This window comes from Crassostrea angulata, chromosome 5 (genome assembly GCF_025612915.1).
Source record: "Crassostrea angulata isolate pt1a10 chromosome 5, ASM2561291v2, whole genome shotgun sequence".
NCBI lineage: Eukaryota > Metazoa > Mollusca > Bivalvia > Ostreida > Ostreidae > Magallana > Magallana angulata.
This window is the reverse complement of record NC_069115.1, coordinates 14291958-14311000: the sequence shown is the minus strand read 5'-3', so window position 1 is coordinate 14311000 and position 19043 is coordinate 14291958. Positions and strand designations below refer to the sequence as shown.

The 19043-nt window shown below is 31.9% G+C and overlaps 1 protein-coding gene across 12 annotated transcripts in view; it reads left to right on the top strand.

Moving 5' to 3' along the window:
- Positions 1-19043, top strand: part of LOC128183837 (anoctamin-4-like) — a 61683-nt gene that overhangs the window by 24254 nt on the left and 18386 nt on the right. For 2 of the 12 annotated variants that reach the window (XM_052853007.1, XM_052852998.1), the window contains 9 exons: positions 4391-4474; positions 4935-4999; positions 5545-5568; positions 8457-8531; positions 12203-12373; positions 12747-12845; positions 13143-13285; positions 13785-13814; positions 17821-17948. In XM_052853007.1, the coding sequence (XP_052708967.1) occupies positions 4985-4999; positions 5545-5568; positions 8457-8531; positions 12203-12373; positions 12747-12845; positions 13143-13285; positions 13785-13814; positions 17821-17948 (685 nt within the window). In that variant the 5' untranslated portion in view covers positions 4391-4474; positions 4935-4984. Of the gene's footprint in view, positions 1-45; positions 298-2905; positions 3496-3615; positions 3627-4390; positions 4475-4934; positions 5000-5544; positions 5569-6825; positions 6871-8456; positions 8532-9328; positions 10249-12202; positions 12374-12746; positions 12846-13142; positions 13286-13784; positions 13815-17820; positions 17949-19043 lie in introns of those variants that run through there. The other 10 variants (XM_052853004.1, XM_052853003.1, XM_052853006.1 and 7 more) reach the window with 10 other exon arrangements.

Genomic DNA, 19043 nt, shown 5'->3' with positions numbered 1-19043 from the left:
TAGGAATATTTCCTTGGCCTGTGAGTAATTCCTCTCTACTGTAAGGGTATGAGGCCTAGTATCATCACAACTTTATCACTAAGGATGTAGCCACATGAACATGCATATTTAGTAAACTGCTGCCCCTGTCTCTTAACCCTAACCACAGAAGTAAAGTTTGTATAACACTCCAGGAATTTATGAGTTAACATCGATGTGAAGTGGGAGGCCAAGAAATAAGGCTGACATTTTTTTTTTGACATTTGCCCGGGAGTTTTTTTGTTTTGTTTGAGTGAATGGAGTACACAGAGTTGCAAGGTAACACAAATGTTGATATATTACACCCAAAGGTCAAGGTTAAGTTTTTGTCTAGACTAGGTGACTAAAAGTTACCTATGTATTTATTCATTTTTTGTCAACTTTCACTGTGCTATGTAATCTTTTGATCATTGAATTTTCTGAGGAAAGTGTAGTTTTAGGATATGTTCTGTAATTTCTGTAGCTATAAGAACAACTACAATGTTTTAATTAAAGAATTTAAAATCTTGGATTGAAAAGGAACATACATTTACTCCTACACAGTTCTGTATTTGACAGTTTCAACAGTTTGGAGTTCATTCCCGTAACTTAATTTTACTGTAGCACTTTATATGCAGTTTCAGTAAAATAAGGTAGAAACGAAGATAACATTAGCTAAGGTCATAAACTAATTGAGAGTGTTTGTATATATAAAAAAAAATTCAAACATTGGTTTGACTTTGAATTACTTTCCATCTTTGCTAGACAAGTGTCCGATTTGAGAAAAACGTATTGTACACTTGGCTAGCAAAGATGATTACTTTGAATTCATGTATGAAATGGAAGAAATGTAATACATGTACATTTTTTTCAAAGAAAAAAATATCCCAAAATAAATTTTATCAGAAACAAATTTTAGCACTATATTCAAAACCTAGCATAAATAAAGTACAATTAAGATTTCATTCCTTTCTGGTTGAATGGCAAGACATATATTATATACACAAACAACTGCTAGATGCCATTGTAGGGTTCACTAGGGGTCAATAGGTTTGTGGAATTCAAGGAGAGCCATAAACTCTTCATGGACAGAGCATCTTAAATGTGGCCGCAGAGCTTCAGTCTGACAATATTATCTAGAATTGTAATTGTATCCTGACAGACCCAATGGATGATTCAGAATTACGTACAAATGGGTGTTGGCATCAAGGATATGATCCATATTGACTGAAAGTGTTCAACTTCCCTTCATGTATGATATCTCAATTAATTGATACACTTCAGATATTATTTTGAATTATTATAAATAAAACATTACAGTAATGTACATACAGTAATTATGTCTCCCCTTTCAAAGGGGAGACATATTGTTTTTGTCGACTTTCTTATTCTTATTCTTCTTCTTCTTCTTCTTCTTCTTCTTCATCCAAATTTGTCCAGGCCGTAACTTAAATACCCTTTGACATTAAGAGTTCAAACTTGGAACATAGGTAGATGGTATTGAGAAGGAGTGCACGCCACCAAAAGTTTTGACCTTGACCTATTTTGTTCTTCAAGGTCAAGCTTTTCATAAAAAATATTGTTCGGACCATAACACAAGACTCCTTTAACATACAGACTTTTAACTTGTATCATAGATAGATGGTATATAACCTAGTTGAACCTTACCAACATTTTTGACCTTGACCTAGAATTTGTATTTCAAGGTCATATTAGAAAAAACTTCATTGTTCAACTTCCGAATATACTTTGACAGAAGGACTTCAAACTTTAAACAAAGAACACTAATAATACACTTAGGTGTACTATTGAAAAATATATTTGACCTTGACCTTGTTTTACTCAAGGTCAAATTAAGAAAAAAATAATAAAATTTTGTCTGGATCATAACTTTAATACCCTTTGACATTAAGACTTCAAACTTGGAACATAGGTAGATGGTAATGAGAAGGAGTGCACACCACCAAATTTTTTGACCTTGACTTATTTTGCTCTTCAAGGTCAAGCTTTTAATCAAAAATATTGTCCGGACCATAACACAAGACTCCTTTAACATACAGACTTTTAACTTGTATCATAGATAGATGGTATATAACCTAGTTGAACCTTACCAAAAATTTTGACCTTGACCTAAAAATTTTATTACAAGGTCAAATTAGAAAAAAACTTCATTGTTCAACTCCTGAATATACTTTGACAGAAGGACTTCAAACTTTAAACAAAGAACAATAATTATACACTTAGGTGTACTATTGATTTATATATGACCTTGACCATGTTTTACTCAAGGTCAAATTAAGAAAAAGATAATAAAATTTTGTCTGGGTCTGGGTAACATATAGTTGACATCATTCTTTTTCAATTGTTAAATTTGCCCCATATAACAATCTTTGGGGAGAAGGGGAGACATGTGTTTTTTTTGTAAAAAAACAATACCCACTAGTTGTATTGCTGCATGTGCAAACAAAGACGAAAGGTCTTTAGAATGATATATTTTTTTATAAATCCGAGATTCCTGTGACCCTATATCCTCACTTTTAATATTGTGACATATGTGCGGGCTTATATGTAATATATATGACTTGGGCTCACAGCTATACCTGCATGTGTATAGACAGCTAATTTAATAGATAGGGTTATCATCTGCCAGTCTAGTGAATCTACAGTTTTAGAGAGAGGCTGAAGGCCATTTTTATTAATATATAAATGAGCATGGAGTGTAATTATCAAAACAGCCCTGCATGAATGCATATTTGTATACATCAATTCAAATTCTAAAACCCCAGTCTCACTCCAAATAAAATAGCCTCATGGTAAAAATGCATGCACTAGGATCTGAACGAATTAATAAAGGCTATAATAGCACTGAATAATACTGTGTTAATAAAAATAGGTAAAATGGCTGAATTTGTGCTAATGGATTTAGGCAATGCGAGTGACATTACAAGCAGCATGACAGAGATTTATTGAATGGCTGAAACACACTACATTAAGTCAATATTCAATATCTGAATATTTTTCTATCAGTTTTCTATCAAGGTGTTTTGGGGAGGCAACCATGTTTTCGTAATCTGTTCAGCTTATCTCAAGAAAAGTGGAATAGTCGGGTAGCCATGTTGTCAAAGCTAAACACCAAATTTTATGTACACAAAGAATTCTCGGACTAATTACTCTGTTAAAAAAATTTGAGACAGTTCAATTTAGAAAATTGTGAGAAAATAGTGATGCAGTTTGCCATGGTGATGAGAGAAAATGAGAAACATGATATTACTGTGGAACAGTGTAATTTGAGTGGTTGATGTGCTGTATATTGGAAAATGTTTCAGATCTGTGTCATTTGTGTGGACTTGGAATTGACTTTTTCAATTTATAAGATCTGTGACATTTGTGTGGACTTGGAATCGACTTTTTCAATTTATAAATAATTTTTGAAAGACAGTGATTCTGAAAATATTTGATACATATTAAAGATGAGTCAAGGAATTCATATGAAGACTAGTGAGTATTTTGTTGTCTGTAGATTATGTATCCAATGGATGGGGACTGTGCGTATGAAATACTGGACAGGTGACTGTGTTCTAAAAATTGGTGAATTTAGTGTACTGTAGTATTAATTCTGCAAATTACTGGTACGTGCAGCAAAACAATTGTAATCTTTTTACATATTTACTCAAGGTGAATGACTGTTAAATCTGTTAGAGATTTTAAAATTTATCTGATAAGCTGAGCTTTGAGATAAGGAGATACACCATTGTGACATAATAGTGGAGATTGATAGTATGTGTGTATATATAGGTATTGTCATGACTTCAGATTTGTTGTACTTTAGCATGTAGGGAAAAGTATTATAACATGATAACATGGCTCTCTGTAAAATACAAATCATAAGGTTTAATGACGTACAGCCTTAAATTCCAGTTGCTGTAATTAAAAAAAGGTTAATGATGTAATTAAAATACCCCAAACTCTTGGTCTTACAAGAATGAAGATGTTACTATAAAAAACATGGATATCTGATCAATAGAAGCAAATCTGAAAATTTTTCTTGAAAGATAATCAATATACCCCTATATCGCTAATAGCTGTATATCTACAGGGGAGTTAATGTTATGGATGATCAATCAATGTCCTTACAAAATTATTAGATTAAAGAAGACATAGTACCAATTCTTTGAAAATCATGTGGAGTATTATAGTTGTACATGTACACGCTATAATATTCACTGTACAAGCATGCATATATTAAAGGTAAAAATGCTTTGAAACACTTGTCCTTTTGAAAGTATTTTACATTTATATAAAAGTGTTTTATTACGTCAAAAAGTTTTCTGTATTTTATGTAACTGTAACAGATTTTCTTTATTATTAAAGAAGACTTTTGTGTGTTTTGTAGAGGTGGCGCCGGGTGGCTCCGAGCCTGGCCTGTACCCCTCCGTGTCAGACAACAATCCCGCCCCTATAGGGTTCGAAGGTCATGGTGAGTGCATCCAGTATACCAGTTTTATTATTTTATCGCAGAACATTGCTGGCTCAATGACATGTATTTTTATTCGTTATTTTCAGAGAAAAAAAATGTTATAACTTGTATCATGTGTATTGAAATGCTCTCATAATAATTAGAAAAGAGTTATTATATAGGTTTACAGTGCTCATGCAGTATTTTCTAAGAATTTGTATAATCTAAAAGCTCTTGCATCTTCAAGATTACCTGAGTTATACATCTAAATTGTTTTAAAAGAATCAGCTGAAATTGCCCAAGTTTGTAATTTGAACTACATTAGTACCATATGTTGTACTTATACACAGAAGTGATGTGAAAATCGATTTGTTTATATTGTATGAAAAAAAAGGTTTATGATTGTAAAAGAGTAATCATGACCTCCTATACTAATTAATATATTACTTTGTTTTATTTTGTTTATTCTCATTACAAACAGTTCAGAGTGAATTGAAAGAAAATGGAGAAGATAACTCCGTCTCTGTGAACATGGACTCTCCCCAAGTAAGCAGTTATCTCCCTTTACAATTTACATATTGGTAAAACATTAACAATTCACTCACATTGTGTGAACCCATTCATTACTTGAAGTATATGAAATTAATGATGTGTTTCCTGAACTGGAACAGTAACATGTATAACTCCCACCGTTTAGCTTCCTCTCAATCCCAAACTAATTGTCGAGTGATTTAAAACTTAATTATAAGCCATTAAAGTACAGATATTGTAGGACTTTCTCTTATACATAGATCATTTAGCAATGGTCATTTCCATTTTGTCTCACATATGAATGTTGACATGTTCCAAACATAATATTCAATGCTTTAGCGTTAAAAGCTTGGCTCTTTCAAAGGGAAATAACTCTGCCATAATATCTCTGAGAAACTTTACTGGTATCTGTTGTCCTCTTCCAGAAATAAAATAGCAGATAATTCTCACAATTTGCTTACAATTCATTTTGAACAGAAACAACTATTCTCTTTCCCTTCTTTGATAAATGTTAATAATTCTATGCTTTTGATTGATTTCAATTTCCATGCATTACTCAGAATGAGGAGGCAGGTGAAGATGAGGTATGATATATATCGTATTGAGGTGCTATTGAGGTGCACGGGGACCTCAGCCTCCCTGTTATCTTTCACAGTTATCCCTGTATCTCTTTGCTTCATGCATGACCTGCCCTGAATTAGCTTGGTGGCAAATGTTTTTTCTACAATTGTGTACATTTCAGGGCAGTTTACAAAATATCAGTGGAATGTACTTGATTTTTTCTCAAATTTATACATGCTCTTATACTTACCAGCTGTATCATATTTCATGCCATATCAAAGCAGAATTATTTTTGTCTCAAGTTTATACGTTGTTTCATTCTGGATGCACCATTTTCACACTATATATAGCACTAGCATATAAATATATCTTGAGGGTTTACATATTGTCAGGTTCTAAAACCTTTAGTCTTCACCAAATGCATTTACATGTTGCCTTCAAGGTGGCTTCAGGTATTTCCGTATGCAAGCATTGTGACAAAGTATGGAATCAGACGCTGCCTTAGCCTTAGTTTGTCCAATTGTCTGTATGTGACCATAGCTTTATTATAACCCTTACCAACAAGCTTAATTGACTTTGAAGTTTTAACTTTTTTGAACAAATATGGGAAACTTTATTTTGGAGTACTGGGTACATTATTATTTGATGCGAAGAGAAAGCAAGTTTGTGGAAAGAAATGACTTGTGTTTATTAAGCATGGCTATGTGACAATGTGTTATGTTTTGTTTTTTTATTTTTATGTGTTTATTCAACTTAATTAATGCACAATCTTGCAGTTGATAGCCTCTTTTGTGTTTGGTCTTTAGGCAATTTTCAGTTCCAGTCTTCCAGATATGAATATTTACTGGGTAAAGCCGCGTTACTAAATTGAATTTATATAATTATATTCCTCAACTTTATGATAACCAAATTTGTAAGTTGAAATAAATAATCAAGGAATCAATCATTAATTCAGGTATATTAGCATTACAGATATTAAAACACAATAGAATTACAACTGCAGCTGCATTCAAAATAACATTTGCCATAATGCCCCTAGAGACATATTAGACACAAAAAGTGGATAAATTATGTCCCTTTGCATATTAAAAAAATACCACATGATTTTTTTAAAATTAAGAACTGAAGAAATTGTGTTAGCTAGCTATCAAAGTTTGTATATTTAATAATATAATGAATCTTTCTGGTCTATGTAAATTTGTCATTATGTCTAGTTTATGTACAGGTCAGTGTGAAAGAAACACCCTGCTTGTGTTCATCTAACAATTTTTCTTCTACAGGATAATTCAAAAGACACTGCCAGTTTATTGGCAGCGGAGGAAATGGTAACTTTCATACCTACAGTGCCACTTGTAGACTATACCATTGTTAGACATGGTTATGTTGTGTACAATCAAGTCTCTGCTCCCCCTGTAATATTGCAGAGAGAATGATTATAATTAAAGTAGATGTCAAAACACACATTACAAATCAATCAACATGTCTATATGCCTTTCAATATCTGTTAGTGTTCTAATTTCTAAGGGAGAAATAATAACGAAAAATCTAGTAACAAAAAGATAATTGGTATGGCAGTCATTGCTGTAAGTCTCAGCAATATTTTAGGAAAAGAGAACAATTTGATTGTGCACATCAAAAGACATGCATTATCTATGCACCCAGAAGTACTGTTTATAGGTCCTGTAGTTCACATGAACATTGATCGCCAACTTGTGTCACTTTATACCAGTACTGCTGGTTGTTATTTCCTGATTTTTTTCCCAATCTCCAAAATGTAAATGAATTTTTCTATTTTAATGTCACTTGAAATTTTTCAAGGTAAATAAGACTGGCAATTTTGAGGTTATATATACAATATTTGTTTTCAATTGAATCGGATGTCAAAGGGATAAATTGCATGCAAGATATTATGAGGAGAAAAATGTCTATTCAGACGCAGTGTTGTAATCCAAAATACCCCCCTCACCCTCCCACCCTCCCACCATTTCATGCTTTATTCACTCCTTCTAAATAAAATAATATTTGTGTAATGCTTGATGCAGTTTACTACAAAAAAATTATAGTCGATAATCTTGCTTCAAACTAATGCACAGTTCAACATGACAATCAATTTTACAAATGCACCTGTACATATTTGAAATTAATTACCACTGTACAGGGTAATGTGCATTTAATTTATTTGAATTCAAATCAAATTAATCTGAAACCAATCATGTCTATTGCCTTATGTATGCCTTTGACAGGAAGTAAAGCTGGTCGTCTTCATTTCACATTTGTATTTCATTATACATTATGAAGAAAACTTAATATTAATATTTTTTTTTCGGGTGGGGGGGGGGGGGGAGGGGGTTATCTTATAAAAAATGAACAATAACACATAGCTGGTTATATATTAGAAAAGTTTTATTGAAGCTGCAGTAAAGCCAGGTGACTCTTATAAATGTAAACCACTTAAATTAATGTCTACAGACTATTGATTCAGAATCAGATCGGCACAACAGGGCATCAGTATTCATTTGAATGACTATTACATGTATGTATATATATATATATATATATATATATATATATATATATATATATATATATATATATATATATATATATAGTACACCAACTTTGACATCTTTTTTGTTAATGAAGAAAACAATTACAAAAATTTTAAGATTTTTAGTTAATATTACATTAAGTTTATCAGCATGTGCAAATTCCTTGAATGGTATGAGATATCAAAGTTGTTGTCCCAATTCATCATCTTTCACATCCTTTTTATTTGACTAACAGGGAATCCAGGCTCCAATATTCTGTTTCCAGTGCATGTACAGAGTAATGTTTTATTTATGTGACCAATCAGTAATAAATGTATGATACCCCACACTAACATTGACTTTGTGTGTGATCTTGAATCCAGGAGGGCGGGGCTAAGGTGGAGAAAGACAAGAAGGAGGAGGAGGAGACTAAGTTGATTGACAGATTCACTCAGCAGGTTATTGGTCCATTTCCTCTCTGTGTGTTGTCTGCATGTGTCAGTGACAGGTGTCAATCAATTGGTCTGCTTCGGTTTATCTGACTGTCTGTAAATGTCTGAATGTCTTATTTTAGTTGCATCTGTAGATTACCGGTAGTATAAAATGTAAAGTATGAATGAATGGCAGAGTATTAAGTGAAATATTGAATTTCATATTCATTGGCTGCATTATGTTTTAGTGCAATTGTTGAGCAAGAAATCTATGAAGATGTACAGTATTATTTTAGATGCCTTAATTTTTATTGCTGACAGATGTTACTACATGTATAATGCAATGGATGCATGCATTAATACCAAAAAAGGGAGGTGGTTAAAATAAGTAAATTGGGTAAAGAGATGAATTAAAATGAAACCATTTATTAGGTTTAGATTATAACACAAATTCATGCATGTCAAACTTCTGTCAAGTTTTGAGGATAGAAATTTTACTTTATAAGTGTATGTATGTAATTTACACAGTCCTTATTTTTTTCAGTTATTTAAAAGTTTACATTTGGTTTAGCAATGTTCTTTTCAATGAGGATATCTCTTTTGATGAATAGACTCTCACATTTTTTTGTTTATAGCAGTTGATCAGGTTAGAGCTAGGACCCATGGGCATTAAATAGTGTCAAGTTAAACTGATCAAGATGCAAGACAGTGTCGTATTGAACCATTTGATGAAACTTTAATACAGGAGTCAAAACAGCAGTCTGATAACTGTATAATCTTAATTCAGAAATTTTAAAAGCTTTATGCTGGTAAGCAAAATTTTAACCTTCCAGTATGTTAGGTACATTTCTTTTTTCAGTCCTAATTCTGTTTGTTGAAAAACAACATACTTATAAGGACCATATGTTATAACCATTTTAATAGGTTAATCTTTTCAAGCAGTGTTGTTGCTGACAAGTTGTTACAATTTACTTTCCTCCTTCCAGAACTTTTATTTACTTGTATCAGTTCGATCACAATTCTGTTTCCTCCATGTGCAAGTATACCAGGCCTAATGTTTTTACAGGTAGTTCACACTAAATGTGTGTATCTACATATTACGGTATATATTAATGTATTACATGTATTTACATACTTGAGGGGAAGTGGATTTCACTGACCGGTGTGTTTAGTCATAAGTGGTGTGTATTTGTCCGATCATGTATATTACATCCAGGAGTAACTTAAAGATGTACATATTAACAAATTGCCAGTTTTATGATGGATATGCAGATTTTGTTTGTTTGTTTATTGAGGCGAGTTAATGGCTCTACGTGAAACTTTTCCTTACTTCCTGCATATGAAAATCTACAGGGAAAGAAAAGACATGGACTTGTCAAGTGTTTGATTCAGATGTTAATTTTATAAACCTTGCAATTGACTTAAAAAAAAAACTATAAGGTGTTTACGGCAAGTTTCTTAAATCTGTGTTACTTTTGACTTGTGATAAAAACAGACATTTTATTTGGACTTCTCTTCATTTGCCTTTATTAATCATTAGATTTGTGGCTCTGCCTTGCAATCAATCTAATTTTCTTGTCTGTGGAATTTTGATTATCTCACCTGAACTATTTTACCGTTGTTTTATTATCAATCATCAAGAAATTCTCTCCCTGGATTTACAATGAGTGGGAATGTTGTGAATGTTCCGGATGATATCCAGCTGATTGACGTTGAGGGATCCACGGATCAGGCCAAACAGCAAGTAAGGGAGGCAACTCCACAGTTTGGTTCACTTTCATTGGGCTCTGAAATCATCCTGGTGGAATGATTTGTCCATAAAGTCTCGTAGTTGTTGCGTCCCTGAAGTTTTTTACCTTCCGTTTCACGTTCACATTAAGTGTGTCTCACTGCAGCTGCTAATCTCATTGAGTTATTTTTACTACATTGTATTTACAATAAGTCGATCTGCATGGCCAAACTATAATGAAGTTTGTGTGTATGTACATGTATTTATATTGTACGTCTGCTTTGGTTGGCAATATGATGTAAGACATAAGAAACTGCTTCATAGATTTAAACCTTTTGTGTTATAAGTTTTAAATAATAAGTTTTATTTCTTAAATGCTCTGAAACTGGCATCATCACCATTTGATAATAATATCGTAAATTGGAAACACTGGCTTGTAGTAGTGTTTTGCTGTTACACCCATTTGTTATGACATGAAATATAGACCCTAATGGAAATGCAGCATAGTTGGAAGCATACATGCAGCATACAAGCATGGCAAAATTTCAGCACTCTATAAGAGCCCTGCCACAACTGTGCTGTAGCAGAAATTTTAAACTGTGTTATGGATTTTTCTACTGTTTACAATTACTAATAGGGGCATCTTATGTGTATAATATCAATGAATGGCTTATATTGCTTAGTCAGCTCAGACTCAGCTGAAAGGAAGTTAGTGCAAGCAAGGGCAATTCCTCTTACAATATGTACGTGTTATGAATTTATAGTAAGATTTTGTAAGATGAAAAATTTGTTGATTTACACAAGTAATGTATGAGTTAACGATGGGGGAATTATGAGGTCATTAATCAATCTTATTTGGTATAAATATTATAAATTTAGAAGCTAGTTCTCAACAGATTTGAACTTTGATAAAGTTCAGAAACCCATTAAAAATTAATGCTATGGACTATCATGAAAAGAACTTGCAACATACCCCATGCTTTTACTTTGATTTTGATTTTTTTTTTTTTAAATTTAATATATGGTTAATTTTTGGTTCAGTTGATGTTTTCTAGCCTTAAAAAGTTTGCTTCCACTTGCAAATCTGTGTTTTGCTAATTCTGTTTAAAGTATGGGTCTCTTTCATAGGGTCTTAATTTATGCTGATACAACTAATATGTGTATATATGTGCCATATTTATCTGACCAGTTCTTCAGTGTATGTGTGTATTACTACATGACATTGTATTGATTTATCATGGGAACGATATGGAACTGACTTAGCATGCTTAAATATATAAATATATGTAAATATATATATAATATATATAATTATATGTAGATGTACATGTACATCATGTTTAATTTTAAGACATCTATTACATTTGCATCATCACCTGAAACCATTATTAGTAGGAGTAAATTGTACAGGTGTAGAGTCAACAATAACAGCATGCCAATTAGTGGGTTTTAACAGAAACATAAAGTTAATATGATCATGCATTCATTTATTATTTCTTGTATACTGTTTATTACATATTACACGTATAAAATTATACAGTTCTCCTTTAATTATTGGTAAAATAAGCTATTCGTTATTTAAATTACAAGCGAATTTAAGTGTCAATTTTTGTACTGTAACTTTTTATGATTTTCAGCATTAACATTATTTATAGCTGTGAAATGCCAATGATTAATTTGCTTATGTTTACCTGTTAATGGAGTCATTATGCAATGTATTTTAGGTTACCCATAATTCCAATGAGAATTATAGCTACAAGTAATTAGTCATGATAGTACCAGTAATGTTTTAAGATTCTGCAGGACTACAGAAAATGAAGTGCTTTTCAAATATGAACATGAATGTTCAATTTGCAAAAACATTTTTTTTTTAATAGATTAACTATAAATGCCTTCATTAGCCATTATGTACACTACAGTGTCATGCAATTGTATTATGACTGTGATATGTTTCCATGGTTTTTCCTAGATGATCAATGAAAAAGCAACTCTGGTTTTTCGAGATGGCAAGAGGAAGATCGACTACGTCCTGGCGTATGAGCCGGAGGACAATGAGGACCTAAAGAAAGAGCAGCGACGGAACACGTTTGAGAAGAACCTGATAGAAGAGGGCTTGGAACTAGAGCATGAAGGGAAAGAGGTGTGGATCTAATAGACTCCAAAAATCCAGGGGTGGCAGCTGGCACTCGGTCTTGTTTTTTTCTATATGAGCCTGTAAAAACTGAATACAATTTTGTTTAGAACTATACATAATAAAATGCTATTACATTTTGTATGGAAATATCAAATGTAAACTCAATGCTATTAATGCATATATCATGCTAAGCATACAATTTAGAGGAGTCATGAAGTTCGGGTATTTTCAATCTCAATTTTATTAAGATACGTGCCACAAAAGCTAGAGGTGTTACATTTCTCCTGAGTTCCGACCACCTGAATTTTTTGGCTTTTGTTCCATGCAAGATGTCATCTACATCTATCAGCTGTTTATCATAACTTATCGAACATTTCAGACGTCCAAAAATGGCAAGACTTGCTTCACCAAGGTCCATGTTCCCTGGGAGACGATGTTACGATACGCTGAACTGCTGAATGTCAAAATGCCGCTGGCTGTAAATATCTTGTGCTCTTCTTTACACAAAAAGTTTCATAAGTCTCTAAAAATCAAATCTATTTAATATGATATAATTTTTTTTTTAATTGGATTATTTTTAAACATTCTTTTATTAAAACTAATGAAGAAAAAGATGACAGCATTCTTAATATACATGTGAATGGAAAGATATATAGGAGATATATCTTAAAGGATGGAGATAGTTACAACATCACTAATTGCAAACTTTCCATCAGTTTCATTTTCATTTTAAGAAGGTGCTATACCATTGGATCTTTTGTACCTCCATTTACAGGTGAACGACATGGAGACTCAGTTAGAGAGCTGCTTTGAAAACTGTTGGAAGAAGTTCCCTTCTCCATTTGAGTTGGACGAGGACCTGCTCCCAGAGGAGCCAAACTACTTCACTGCTCCATTCAACAGATCTAGGATGGACCAGTAAGTTTTTTATTTGGACTCCATGCTGCGTTGTAACAATGGAGCACTAGGCAGATTTAAGGTTGGGGTATAGGTATTATATATTGGGGTTTTACAGTTTTAGATACAAAGAGAGACTTATAAATGTAGGAATACTCTTCTGGAGACAGCTTGAAGGAGTGTGTTTTGAATTTTGTTTTTAGAGGCAAATAGACCATGTTATGTTACAATGGAGTAGTACACATACAATGATTTAATTTTATATTTGCTTTACTATCTCAGTCATGTTACTAATTGCCTTGAACATGTTGAACGGTTATGAAGAAAAGAAAATCTGTTTCAATGGTAAAAAAATATTAGTGTACATGTCTGCATTATGATGATCTAATATGAAATTTAAAAGTAATTTTTAATGTGTAGGGTGGGAGGGTTGGAGGTTATGAGATCCCATCAAATTTGATGCTGTGTTATTTGACTTGTTTCTGTACAATGTATGTATACCAACTGTATATGTGATCAGATATATCGGTGTGGAATATATCGACAAGGAGTAAGTATTGAGGAACTTATAACATTGCCTACAGCCATTTCTTGCCATCTGCCTTATATTTCAGAACAGAAAAACACAAACTGAGGCTCGACTGCTATTCCTTTATGATACATGTATTATTTTTATGAGTACAAACTTTAATTCTGGAGTGAAAATCTTCCTTGTCTTTCTTTCTTGTACATATTCAATGTAGGTTTTGTTTGTTATGTACACACTTGTAGCCTTTATATATTCGTGGCCGGGGTAAGAGATATTGAACATGCAGTCATAATTAAGGTTCATTCATAATTGCTGAACTTTTAAACATTATCATATTTCTAAGCTTTGTTTCTAAATATCTGGCATATTCTGATATTAATATCTCAAATGTTTTACTTTGTTCTAGAGAACAGAGAGAGAGAGAGAGAGAGAGAGAGAGAGAGAGAGAGAGGAGAGAGAGAGAGAGAGATTCTTCAAAAAAATATAAGTACCGGAAGATATTAAAAATTTGAATTCCATCTAGCTATTGACTGGGAGATTCATACTTTACTTCTATTAAAATTATTTGCAGATTATACAAATTTGTTAGAGATGAGATAAATCAAACTTATTTTCATCTCATTTGAATTTTTTTTTGGATGCAGCTACTGTTTTATGCCTTCTTATCAGTATAATGATACTTTTAATTCTTACATATAATGTATGTTTTTTATGTTTATCTTATTTTGTAATGTTTTACAAATTATAATAATTATCAGTTTAATAATCAATTTGTATTTCATTTCTCTATTCCAGAGGGCAGTATGTATCTCTTTTCATACAACTTATAGAAATCAAACTAAATGTTTGTTATAATTAAATTGAATGTTAGAAACAGACCTGAGTATTGCCCCTTGAGTACCAATGCATATATAATGCATGTTTACTGAATATCATGACAATAGACCTATACCAAAAATATTCTGTCTTGTAACTGTGCTGTGGTCTCTCTCACTTTAATTAATAATTATTCCTAATTAATATCAGTTATGTTATTTTAGTTGGATTTGAATATACTATACATGTATTTGACAGCAGTACGTGTAATTTCTCTTTATTTTATGTGTAAAATATCCCAATTTTGAATTATAATTATGAAGATTATTTAATCCCTTATAACTGCTATTTTAAGTTATGGACAAAAAATGAGAGAACTGAATAATAAATTAACTTAGCTGGTGAATATTAATATTGGACAAACTTTTGAATATTAATGGCTCATTTTGTTACTCTACAAACAAGTGTGTGAACTTGTAGGCAAAATGACTGAATATCTGCCAGTAGGTTTATTGTACTAAAGTCTATGAAGTGTGAACTTCAATTATTGTGTTGAGGCTAGCAAATTATCACATGTACTTATAATTATGCTGACTTAATTTTGCTACAAATTATCATTTTGCCCATTCACACTTGTGAAAGATTTTGTGAAGGGTTTAAATTTGTTTAAACAATTGTTGATTAATTCATCTTTCCAAGTCAATGGTTTTGATCCGATCTGAAGCAGACAAAATAACATGTGTGGGTTAACAATTGCATTATTTAGTGAGAATACTCATTTTTAACTTTTAATTAATTGACCTCTTGTTTTGGCCAATCAAAGAATGCATATTAAACAGAAACACTATATAGCAATATGGCTGCTCCCATGAACATAACACTATAGCAATATAGCTGTCCCAGGAACATGATTGGACTAAAAATTGATAGCAGTAAGTCAATTACTTACTAGTCTGTCTCAAAAATTATTTTTCGATAATAATGCCTCAACATTGATCAATGCATAATTAACATCATTCTTGAAACAACGTTTCTTATTGGATCATGCAAACTTGTATGACACCAACCAGCGTGCGAGGTTTCTAACCCCGTCAAACTCTGCCTATTCGGTCAAGGATTTATGTAGAGCGGAGCACAGTGGCTCGTCACGAAGTTTTTTCTACCACCTCTATAAAATTGTAATTCATTGTATAGAGGTGGTAGATTTAAGAGATTGAAAAAACCTTTGTGACGAGCCCCTGTGAGCGGAGTGAATAGTTGAATTGTGCACTGCATTTGAGAACGCAGTTCACTATTCAATTGCATATAAGCCCGATTTTCAGAAACTATAGATAACTGCATCACCATATTTTCACAGTGGTAGTGAATTTATACCACTAGTAGATGCCCCTGAAAATTTCGGGCCCCAAATATGAATTCAGAAACTCTTGACTTGGGAAGATTTGATTGATTATGTATTTTAAATTTGCCCATTAACAAGAGGATAAAGAGGATCTTGAATTAAAAACAAAAACAATAATCATTATAGTGAAAATAAATTCATGCTAAAAACCCACTGGGCTGGGCTATTTAATGCTATTTTGCTAGAAAACCAATTCTTTTCTTTGATTGCTTTAGTGCAAGCTAGGGCAGAGGCTCAAATGTTTTACTTCTGTAGATTTCTTATTTTTCATGAGTACTTACAAATTGTAATTCTATTATTCAACTATTTTGCATCAAATTTGCCAGAATAAAAAAAATTGTGAATGCCAATTTTTTCTGATAGCTTCATTTAGTTTACATATGTCAGAAAAATAAAAGCAAGATTTTAAAATCATACCATTTATTATGGATACAGTTAGATAAAAACGCCATCATGCTGATTTTTCGTGAAAAAAAATCATTTGCTGTTACGTTTGTAACTTTATAAATAATTTTGCATCTATTAGAATTCATTTCTCTGAAAGCTTCAAGATACTAAATGATTATTCATTAAATTGTTTTCTTTTAAGAATGCTATGAATTAAATTTACTGAAAATCTGAATGCCCAACTTAGCTAGGAGTAATTTTAACATACTCTCCAAAAAGTTGACTTTAAATTTACTCAATATTAGTTTAATAAAGATTAATGGAAATGCTAGTGATGGCCATAGATGTCTATCATATATATGTTAGAGTATTTGATAAGACTCTTGTTCATATTGTGAAATCATTCTATGAATTGAATGAGACTTAGCGATGACAAATTTTGTATTACTTGTACGGTTTGGATTACCACAATGTTAATTATTATGTTGCATGCAAATTTATTCGTTATTTTATATTTTCATGATTTTAATGTTGTTGATTTATTATAATTTATATTGGTTATTTCATTATTGATATGATATGATTAGATTATTCCCAATCAGAAATCAGTTTGTAAATATGCATGAATAACAGCTGGCATGCTCTATTTTGAATCTCGTGTAGGTATATGCCAATTGAAAAAGGAATGCAACTTTTAGTGACTCAGTTAAAATTCTTATGACTGTATATATATCAGTATATGCCAAAACAGAATGCTTTGTTATTATAAAGTAATTGACAGTTGCAACTTGCATATCAATTAAAGGACTTGTTAACAAAATAATTATAGAATAAAAATTTAACCCCAAACAATTCTGATGAATGCATTAATTGATCTGGTAATTTACGGTTAGAATGCTTGTACATGTATGATGAGACAATGACATTGTATATTTCTGTGTATTTCTGAGACTCCCTATTGATATTCATATAGACGATATGCATGTCTGAATGTTTATAATTGCAGTAAATTATACAAGCATACTATTAAGTAATGCCCTTAATTGATTGGGAAGGAAAGTCATGTATACTCAAGTTATTCACCTTTTTGGGAGGATACCCACTTTATATCAAAATACCCATATCAACTGATTTAATTTGTATCATTTTAATAATAATGTATGAATACCGGTACATGTATATAAAAGATACCAGTTATACCAGGTACTTCAACACAAAGGATACAAAATGACAGTGCCATCTTTTAATTGTGATACTTAAAAAATTCTTAAATGATGACTTTTAGTTATGATAAATGTCATTAAAGTCTTTGAATGCTGCACATTTCAATTTTCTCATTTTTTTTTTGTTTGGCTATATGAATGTTGTACCCATGGTAATACATTCACAGTCTAATTTTGGATTGGTCTTATTCAATTACAGGTTTGTCATCAAGGACAAAGATACCTTCTTCACACACGCTCAGAGGAGCAAGATCTGCTATGAGATACTTTCTCGTGCTCACTTTTTGGATTTGGATGATGATGATGACAAATTCAACAAGAAGTTTGGTAAGATGACAGATTTATGCATTAATGATGATTGCGTGTCGTACAGACCCTGAAACGTACTACTACACCACACGCTCGCTGCACGCTCGCTACACGCTCGCTATACGGTTCACACGAAACGCTGAACGGTTTACACGAAACGCTGCACGCTTTGCCCGAAACGCTAAACGATTTACACGAAACGCTGAACGGTTTACACGAAACGATTCTCGCACGAAACGATTTGCTCGCTTTTCACACGCTTTGGACACGCTTTTATCCTGATCGATTCGGGTCCTCTCGGATTTTTACCCTGACTCTGTTAGTAAAAATCAATTTTAAGAAAACACGAAATAATAGAAATACTGATATTAGAAACATATATGTACATACGTATTGAATTGATTTATTAATCAATTTGGTACTTATATTTAAAGCAAAAAATTATTTATTCACAGAATTAGCCAACAATATTACTTCTATAAATATATTTATTGCTCAAAAGAAATATCCATGATTCTTATTAGTCCCGTAAATAATAAAAATTCCAGAGAAAAAAGTTACCGTAACACAATATTTAAATACGAAAAATAAAATCCGTATGATTACAAACTGAAATCGGTTTTTCAGTATTCGGCGGGATTTGTTTGTTCTTCTCACATTAATATTTTTATTGGTTTCAGAGAATACGATGTAAAAATACTAACTGTAAATAAACCTGTAATTATTTACATTGATAATTTGGTTTTTCAGTATTCGGCGGGATTTGTTTTTTCTTCTCACATTAATATTTTTATTGGTTTCATAGAATACGATGTAAAAATACTAACTGTAAATAAACCTGTAATTATTTACATTGATAATTTTGAAAGTTATGTAAAATAAAATTAGTCACATAAGTTAGAAAAATGCTATAAAACAACCGATTAATTTTTTTTATGTCGAATCATTCGCGTAAATAAATGTTCCGTACATAAAATCACAGAGAAAAATCAATGGATTAAACAATAAAGAAAGTTGTCATTACTGTTTTGGATTTCGGAAAGAACAAAAAATAAAAAATATTTGTATACATAACCGGCGCCCCAAATAACGGCGTACAATATTTCTATCATA